Source organism: Gopherus flavomarginatus, chromosome 15 (genome assembly GCF_025201925.1).
Source record: "Gopherus flavomarginatus isolate rGopFla2 chromosome 15, rGopFla2.mat.asm, whole genome shotgun sequence".
Lineage (NCBI taxonomy): Eukaryota > Metazoa > Chordata > Testudines > Testudinidae > Gopherus > Gopherus flavomarginatus.
The window spans coordinates 24,324,734-24,333,644 of NC_066631.1; the positions used below are offsets into that span (position 1 = coordinate 24,324,734).

Here is an 8,911-nt window from a genome sequence, read left to right on the forward strand (position 1 = left end):
GCTGGAAGGTTATTTTAACTGAATGTATTATCCTCTCCCCACAATACTGTTTACCCATGTCAAATAGCCCACAATGCTTTGCAAAGCTGAAGTCAGCTTTGGCATTTGAAAATAGGAAGCCGGTTAAGATAAGATACATGAATGGTGATTCCTAGCAGAGGTCAGGCTGTTCCTCTCCACCCAACTGGTTTGGAATGTAGTGTCCAAAGCAGAGATAAGAAAAAAATCAGAACAAAACAAGTTAAGGAACTATTACAAACTGGTGGGTATAAAGAGTTTTGTAACTTATAACATCACACTATAAATTCAATTCAATTAGCTAGAACGCATATCTTTGAAACAGACCTTGTGTGTAAGGGGAACATACTGAGAGATAAGAATTGCTTCTGGGAAGAAGGAGCGTCTGTATGTCTTCTTTTCATAGTGAACTCCTTTGCCTTTAGACAAATTTGGCTATATTTGGATATTTGGTCTCTTGAACATTTTTCAGCATGAACCTGAATGTCATCAAACAATTAGCTACACCTTTTGTTAGTAGGATACATGCATGGGAAGAAAAGCAGTGAAGGGGTTTGGATTTGAGCCATAATACATATGTGCAGAGTGGTCACAAGGTTGTCGTGGAAATCCTAACTGCGTTTCCTCGTTGTTGTGTATTTAGTCTCTCACTACCAGCACTGGATACACATGGCTATTCATTGTTTGGAAAAGAAAAGCAACAGAGTATTTATTTGTATGTGGCTAAATACAGACACATTTGACTGGTGTAATAGGATTGCAAGATCCTGACTGGGTCTGAGCACCTGCACCCCTGTTTAGGCCTGCCCTGGTTCAAAGTGGAGAAAGTCTGGGAGTTTTGCCACTGACTTAAATGGGAGCAGCACAGGGCTGTTGATGTCAGTGGGAGTTGCCTGTGCCCAGTACCTCTCAGAATCAAAGCAGATTTTCACACTCCTGGGGTCACCCTAGAATGCATGAAACACTGGAAACTGCAAGCATCAGGAGCCATCAGAAAAGCCACTAGACATCAAGGTCCTTTTCAAATTCTGTTTTAAGAGTAGGAGGCTTCAGGTACCAGTGCAAGAGGAACATGGGCAGAGTTACCAGGATGCGGATCATATACACAGTAACCTGCAATCAACAAGTGCTAAAACCTGTAAGAAAAACTATGCTGAACCGCTCTGTTTCCTCTTGTTCACAGCTTCCTTATTTCTTAACGATTTTTGTTTAAAAATATAAGAGAGCTGCAGGCCTCACTGAAGCTTGATGCACGTGTTATGCTTCAAGTGTTAAACTGAAAGCATTTTTCAGTTACTTTACCACACACATACAATAATTGGATGCTTCCATTAAGTGTAAAAAGCACAGTTTTTATGCTCAGACAAGTTGAACATGACCAAACTCTTTGAAGGAGATGAGCTCGCCCCTGTCCTTCAAAAACTCCTGAACACCCATTTATTTCAGCTACCCCACTAGCTATGTTCAATCCTGCAGGCCATATACCTTAGGAACAGTTATTAAAAACCGTAGACGCTTTCTGCATGAGACTTTTACAGTATCAGGCCCTTTGCTATCTATTGAAAAAGTATCTTAAGTGGTTTAGTATGAGTCTGGATTTATTGAATGGCACAGCTAACCCACAGTACAGGTCCATGTTCATATCCAGGCCTATATTAATAATAACTTTAAACAATTCCTCCTCTGCACATACACAAAATACTCCTTTGGGCAGAAAACAAGCATTTAATCCATAACAACATTATTTAACAAATGTATGAACATGTCAACCCCAAAATCTACTATGCATGTAAGTGCGTCTGGACAGCAGGGTGGTGTTCCTACTGAGGCACAGCTTTCATTACCTGCCGAAATAGCTCAGTTGGGAGAGCGTTAGACTGAAGATCTAAAGGTCCCTGGTTCGATCCCGGGTTTCGGCAGATAATTTTCTCCTTTTCAGGAGTGGGGTAAGGGCCGGCGGTGTGGTGAGACTGGCAGTGCGGGAGAGCAAACCAGGCCTCGTACCCTCGGACGGCATTCTGGGGGGGATGGGATTGTTATTTTGGCGGTGGCAAGTGGAGAGATTTGTGTGCACTGGGTGTGCTGCAGCTTTGCGAGCCTGCTGCCTAAGGAGACTCTGGCCTTTGTATGGGCAGCGAGCGGGGCGGGCCCAGGCGCAGCACACGTGCAGGCTGCCAGGACGTGCAGTCGGGGTGCGCGGGGGTGGGGGGGAGAATAAAACCTGCTCCCGTTTCTCACACCACGTCGCCCTTTGGGGTGCAGGTCTCCCCAGCGGCGGGCAGGTTTGCAAGGCTCATTGCACAGAGTATTTCCCAGGCTCATTGCACAGGGCAGCCCGGAGCGCACCCCGGCCGTTTTGCAGGGCTGAGTAGCACGTGTCGCGGGCTGCAGCGGGGCTGCAGCTCCAGCTTGGAACAGCCGGGGGTCCCCCAACCTTCTGCGTCGGGGGCGCTTCGAGTAGCCGCTCTGGGGCAGCGCTTCTCAGCCAATCCTCGTTAGTATAGTGGTAAGTATCCCCGCCTGTCACGCGGGAGACCGGGGTTCGATTCCCCGACGGGGAGGCTGAGTTATTTTTGGTTTTTGTTCTATTTCATAGACAAGGGCGATCTACAGGGACCCTCCGCCCGCTCCTGTCGCGGTTTATAGCTTTTCCCTTCGCACTGCAGCCTTATCCTGCGTCTACAGAAACAGGGGAGACAAGACGAGTCTGGAAACGATTGTGCTGGTGCTGCCCAAGTTTAGATTTGAGTTGGGGGGGGCTGTATATTGCCGGCGGCCAAGTGCCTTGCACAGAAACCCCTGTCCGTCGCTCGCTGCCTTGCACCGGCTGTATCAAGCTTCCTACTGCATGTGTCCGCTTGTCCTTCGTGCATTCACCGCCCAGCACACACACTGTCTGCTGCGAGCCCCCCACGAGTCTCCCCTTACTTCGCCTGCGTGCGAGCCCATTGCTCTCCTGCTCTCGCTAATTTGTTTCAATGCTCCCCATTAACGGAGAGCTCAGCCCCCATTGCACGCCCCCCCGCCAAGGCGGGTGCATTTCTGCCATGCTGAGTCTACGCCATGCATGGAGAAGGGCTATTTAATTAATGGAGCAATTAGGCGTTTGTAGCGCATGTGAAAGGTGTGAGCTGCGAGCGGCGGGGCAAAGCCGCGCGGCTACAGGTGTTGTTTTGTTGCATCGCAGAAAGGATTTTAACATAAAAGCGAAATGCTCTTTGAAAGCGAGACTATTAATTTCGTTGCAGCAAGACTGAGCGGGAAGGGGATGTAGCTCAGTGGTAGAGCGCATGCTTTGCATGTATGAGGCCCCGGGTTCAATCCCCGGCATCTCCATTGGTTTCTTTTTTTTCCCCACTACCTTGATTTTTTAACAGCCAGCGGCATAACCCAGTTTTTCTGCTCCAGACCAGCATGAATATATAAATTGCATATATTTACAAAGCAATAAAATGATGTTTCTAGCAACATGGTAAGAATAGGTCTTATGTACTATTTATTGTTATTCATAATTGTATTGAACCAAAAGTGCTTTACCAACAAGTCTGAAGACAAGTTTCCTGCAGTAAATGGTTTACAATCTTAGTACTAATTAAGGAAAGCATCACAAAGTACACATTTAAGTGTTTTTCTGAATTAGGGTTTCAGGTCTCAGGCCTGCAATCGTAGCCTCTAGCACAAGCAGGGCACCCCACAGATCTAAGTCCAGGAGTCAGGCTTTAAGCGGAAATCCACCCATAGAACCAGGCACTGTGGTCTGAAGCCATTTTAAGCTGGCCTCCAAGCTCTCACTGGGGAGCAGGGTCTGGGGCTTGCCCTGCTCCAGCACTCCGGGGGGGGCTGCACCATAGGGCTCCTGGAAGCAGCCGCATGGCCCTACTCCAGCACTAGCAGAGTTAGGGGCCACTCCACATATAGGAGCCGGAGAAGGGACATGCCACTGCTTCCAGGAGCCGCTTGAGGTAAGTGCTGGTCAGGTAAGTGCTACACCCCTGAGCCTCTCCCCACTCCGCAACCCTCTGCTCCAGCCCTCATCCTCCTCCCACTCTCTAAACCCCTCAATCCCAGCACGGAGCACCCAGCTGCAACCCAAACCTCTCATCCCCACCCCCTGCATCCCAACTCCAATTTTGTGAATATTCATGACTTGCCATACAATTTCTGTTCCCTGATGTGACCCTCAGGCCAAAAAGTTTGCCTACCCCTGAACTAGGCCCTACACCACTAATGTAGATAGATGGTACATAGGGCATGAAAATTAGGCAGCTATCTCATCTATCTAATCATGCTGTGAAACTCCATCTTGTAGCAAAATAGGTTGTGCTCCAGTTTTTAGATATGATCATTTTAAAATCAGGCCTGCCTAAATGCACACTGGCTAACTAACAGAATAAGCCTAACATTCCTGACTATTTTCAGACTAGATAATTGGCCTTCTACATTTGAGCTTCTATTCAAGTCTTTTATGTTTCTCTAATTAAGAATGCACACAATGCAACCTCTTCCCTACAATTCCAACCCTACTTTGATCAGAAACTAAGGGACCTTTGCTTCAACTAAGCCAACTAGATGTTTAGACTGTTTTTTCTTAAAACCTATTATAATATTGAGTAAATTTTAATAAGGAAGCAGCTTACAACCCACTTACAGGCTGAAATAACTCCCCAGAGAGAAACCCCTCCTCCTGTAAATTCTAGGTGTGTCATGTGAATGTAGGCCTGAAACCAATCAAGTAGCTGTTGCTGGGTTTCAGCTCCTTTTCAATTGGTTTTCAGCACTGTTAGGCAGCTGTTATCTTTTGGGTACATGCAAAGGAAGGATTTTGTAGGTGGAGTAAACAAAATGCCAGCTCCATGAATCACGCAAACAATGGCAGATTTTGTTGTCGCCTTGTTGAAGGTCTGTAGGCTTTGTGTATGGCTCACTTGGGGAAACTTGTCTTTCTCACATTTCCAAGTCTTTGATCTGCCTCCCTACGTGGCAGTCACCATCTCCCACTCTGCTGTGTTTCAGGCCCCTTTGACCTCAGGGCCTGGATGCCCAGGACAGCAGCATTATCAGCGGAAAGGAGAATGCACAGTGCTGCATGTTGGTTTTATTTTTTCTGCTCTTTTTTCCACGTTAATTTTCATGTAGACATACGCAACGACCCAGACACACAGAAGGAAACACACAATGAGACACACAGCCCCAGCGCACAATCACACGCAGGGACGTGTTCCGCAGGCCTAGTCCCTGCGCAGGGAACCAGGCTGAGCTGAGATCCCGTTCCAGGCAGGCGGAAATGCCAGTCCTGGTTTTACTCCACGCTCTAGCTTCCGTTTCTTGGCCGTCACCGTCATCAGGCCCTATCACACACTGAGCGGCCGCCTGATTCCTCCGCATTGCCGGCCGCAACTCGCCCCACCCCCAGGTTGGGTGCGCGCGCCATTTATCTCACTAGACGAGATAGTCCCTGGCGGAGGGATCTCAGCTAGGGGCGGGAGAGACTATATAAAGGCCACGCCAGGGTTGTGACGCAGTTAGCTTCGCTGTACTCTTTGTGACCGGTTGTTTGTCTGTCTAGAGCGCCGTCCTTGCGGTGAGTGAGGGGGGGCTGGGGAACGGGCCTGGCTTGCTGCTGGGCTTCCGTGGAGCGCGAGAGGGGGCGAGTCCGGCATGAGGGGAAAGAGGGTCCGAAGCTGTGCGGAGAGCCCAGCCTGGGGGCTGTGTCTGCTGAGGGAGGTGGCCTGGGCCGTGGCGGATATTGTGGAGAGGTTGGGGGGTGGGGGGGTTGGTGGTCAGACTTGGGGAGCCTGGTGGGAGGGGAGCCAGTCCTCTGCGGTGACTGAGATATGGGGGGGGGGCGAGGTAGACATGGAGCGCGGCCTGAGGGAAAAGTGCGCGATGTTCAGAGCGACGAATGGTGGTTCCCGGGGCGGGGGAGGGGGGTGTTAAGAGCTGGGCCTCCGCTAAAATGGCGGTGTGGGCTCCCGGAAGGCCCCGCCCCTTCGTGGCCGTGGGCTGCCCCGCGCCTCTGACGCCTGCTCGCTTGGGGGCGGGGTTAGGGAGCGGCTTCGCCGCCCGCGGGCCGCCCTGATCAGACCTGCTGAGCGCTGAGGTGAGCGGGCTGGTTTGGCACGGACTGTCCCAGTGCATTGGGCGCGGCTGACCAGCCGTGCTGACGCGTTGGTCCTGCCGCACTGGCGTTTTCAGTGTGACGCCACTCGCGGGAGCAGGGCACCGGAGTGAGCTTTGGGAGGAGGAAGTAGCCTACGTGTTGGGGGGGGGGGAGCTAGAGCTGCAATTCAGTGTGTGTACTGGTGTCAAAAGTTCTCTCTCCACTGCTTGATACTTAAGTGAAAGGGTAAAGTCATGCCTTTGATTTCTTGTGATGTAGCTAGTATTTGAGTCTGAAAATGCTTATATATTTCAATAACTTTTTTTGTACAGAAAATGCAGATCTTTGTGAAAACCCTGACAGGGAAAACCATCACCCTAGAGGTGGAGCCCAGTGACACCATTGAGAATGTCAAGGCCAAAATCCAAGACAAAGAAGGCATTCCTCCAGATCAGCAGAGGCTGATCTTTGCTGGAAAGCAGCTGGAAGATGGGCGCACCCTGTCTGATTACAACATCCAGAAAGAATCCACCCTGCACTTGGTCCTGCGCCTCAGAGGTGGTATGCAGATCTTTGTGAAAACCCTGACGGGCAAAACCATCACCCTAGAGGTAGAGCCCAGTGACACCATTGAGAATGTCAAGGCCAAAATCCAAGACAAAGAAGGCATTCCTCCAGATCAGCAGAGGCTGATCTTTGCTGGAAAGCAGCTGGAAGATGGGCGCACCCTGTCCGACTACAACATCCAGAAAGAATCCACCCTGCACTTGGTCCTGCGCCTCAGAGGTGGTATGCAGATCTTTGTGAAAACCCTGACGGGCAAAACCATCACCCTAGAGGTAGAGCCCAGTGACACCATTGAGAATGTCAAGGCCAAAATCCAAGACAAAGAAGGCATTCCTCCAGATCAGCAGAGGCTGATCTTTGCTGGAAAGCAGCTGGAAGATGGGCGCACCCTGTCAGACTACAACATCCAGAAAGAATCCACCCTGCACTTGGTCCTGCGCCTCAGAGGTGGTATGCAGATCTTTGTGAAAACCCTGACGGGCAAAACCATCACCCTAGAGGTAGAGCCCAGTGACACCATTGAGAATGTCAAGGCCAAAATCCAAGACAAAGAAGGCATTCCTCCAGATCAGCAGAGGCTGATCTTTGCTGGAAAGCAGCTGGAAGATGGGCGCACCCTGTCTGATTACAACATCCAGAAAGAATCCACTCTGCACTTGGTCCTGCGCCTCAGAGGTGGTATGCAGATCTTTGTGAAAACCCTGACGGGCAAAACCATCACCCTAGAGGTAGAGCCCAGTGACACCATTGAGAATGTCAAGGCCAAAATCCAAGACAAAGAAGGCATTCCTCCAGATCAGCAGAGGCTGATCTTTGCTGGAAAGCAGCTGGAAGATGGGCGCACCCTGTCTGATTACAACATCCAGAAAGAATCCACTCTGCACTTGGTCCTGCGCCTCAGAGGTGGTATGCAGATCTTTGTGAAAACCCTGACGGGCAAAACCATCACCCTAGAGGTAGAGCCCAGTGACACCATTGAGAATGTCAAGGCCAAAATCCAAGACAAAGAAGGCATTCCTCCAGATCAGCAGAGGCTGATCTTTGCTGGAAAGCAGCTGGAAGATGGGCGCACCCTGTCAGACTACAACATCCAGAAAGAATCCACTCTGCACTTGGTCCTGCGCCTCAGAGGTGGTATGCAGATCTTTGTGAAAACCCTGACGGGCAAAACCATCACCCTAGAGGTAGAGCCCAGTGACACCATTGAGAATGTCAAGGCCAAAATCCAAGACAAAGAAGGCATTCCTCCAGATCAGCAGAGGCTGATCTTTGCTGGAAAGCAGCTGGAAGATGGGCGCACCCTGTCCGACTACAACATCCAGAAAGAATCCACCCTGCACTTGGTCCTGCGTTTAAGGGGCGGTATCTGAACTTGCTCCTACTAGCATCTGAATAAAAGTTTCTCTGCACCTTGTTCCAATAAAGCTGTTGCATTCACAACTTTTTTGTCTGTTCCTTTCCTTTCTAATGTACAAGTGCACTAATTTAGTCTGACTTGATTCAGTTCACTAGAATTATAAAAAGTCTATTTACCAGCTGAGTCATTTATTCTATTTCATTACTCCAACTGTAAAAGTTTGTACACTGTTGGTAAAGGTGGTAAAATTGGCTACTAAATGATACGGTGCTTCTGAGATGTCTAGAGTCTTGTGGCTGAACTGTATCAGCTACTCACTAGAGTCAGACTAACCTTTAAAGGTTGCTGTTGTGCTTGTGGCCCCTTTTGCGCTAGATAATGCGCACAGATATGTAAGCACAGTACCTGCTTTGAAGAACCTTAATTTGAAACAAGCAAGGATGCATGGGAATGTAAAAGTTACCTGGCAGTTCTCAGATTTGATAGTCATTTCCAGTATTCCAGTGTGTAAATCAGATTAACCAAATCTGCCCTGTGAAGAATAAATAAAAACAGCTTGTCCATTTTAAAAAAATTACATCCCAGTTAAAATTGATCAAGGTGGTCTCACCAGACGCTTACAGTATGCTGAGAAGGAATCCATTTTAATAGCTGCAATGAGTTTGGCAATCTCAAGTAAGCATTAAGGTTACTGTATTAGAGCAGTGTTTTTTCAATCCGTGGGCTGCGACATGTAAGGCACTGGGTCGCTTTGTTCTGGTCAACAGTAATGACGGGGACATTAAAAGTTCCATGGGCAGTGCTGCCCAGCCATAGCAGGCTAGTGCCTATCTTTTCTGATACTGTGCTGTGCCCTGGAAGCTGCTAGC

The 8,911-nt window shown here is 49.2% G+C and overlaps 1 protein-coding gene and 3 non-coding genes across 6 annotated transcripts; all 4 read left to right on the forward strand.

Annotated features, from left to right (window-relative positions):
* The first annotated feature begins 1,864 nt into the window (after positions 1 to 1,864).
* TRNAF-GAA (transfer RNA phenylalanine (anticodon GAA)) lies at positions 1,865 to 1,937 on the forward strand. The gene has a single exon. It is a non-coding gene; the product is annotated as a tRNA-Phe (tRNA).
* A 570-nt stretch (positions 1,938 to 2,507) lies between these two features.
* On the forward strand, positions 2,508 to 2,579 carry TRNAD-GUC (transfer RNA aspartic acid (anticodon GUC)). The gene has a single exon. It is a non-coding gene; the product is annotated as a tRNA-Asp (tRNA).
* A 703-nt stretch (positions 2,580 to 3,282) lies between these two features.
* Positions 3,283 to 3,354, forward strand: TRNAA-UGC (transfer RNA alanine (anticodon UGC)). Its single transcript has one exon. It is a non-coding gene; the product is annotated as a tRNA-Ala (tRNA).
* Positions 3,355 to 5,481: 2,127 nt separating this feature from the next.
* Positions 5,482 to 8,125, forward strand: UBC (ubiquitin C). Of its 3 annotated transcripts, none has more exons than XM_050923524.1 (3): positions 5,483 to 5,599; positions 6,451 to 6,501; positions 7,414 to 8,125. In XM_050923524.1, exons 2-3 carry the CDS (start codon positions 6,454 to 6,456, stop codon positions 8,053 to 8,055), a joined length of 690 nt encoding a protein of 229 aa, XP_050779481.1. In that variant the 5' UTR covers positions 5,483 to 5,599; positions 6,451 to 6,453; the 3' UTR covers positions 8,056 to 8,125. The 3 variants fall into 3 exon arrangements, with proteins under 3 accessions (XP_050779480.1, XP_050779481.1, XP_050779482.1); XM_050923525.1 differs by having other exon boundaries at positions 7,642 to 8,125; XM_050923523.1 differs by having other exon boundaries at positions 5,482 to 5,599; positions 6,451 to 8,125.
* Positions 8,126 to 8,911: the final 786 nt, after the last annotated feature.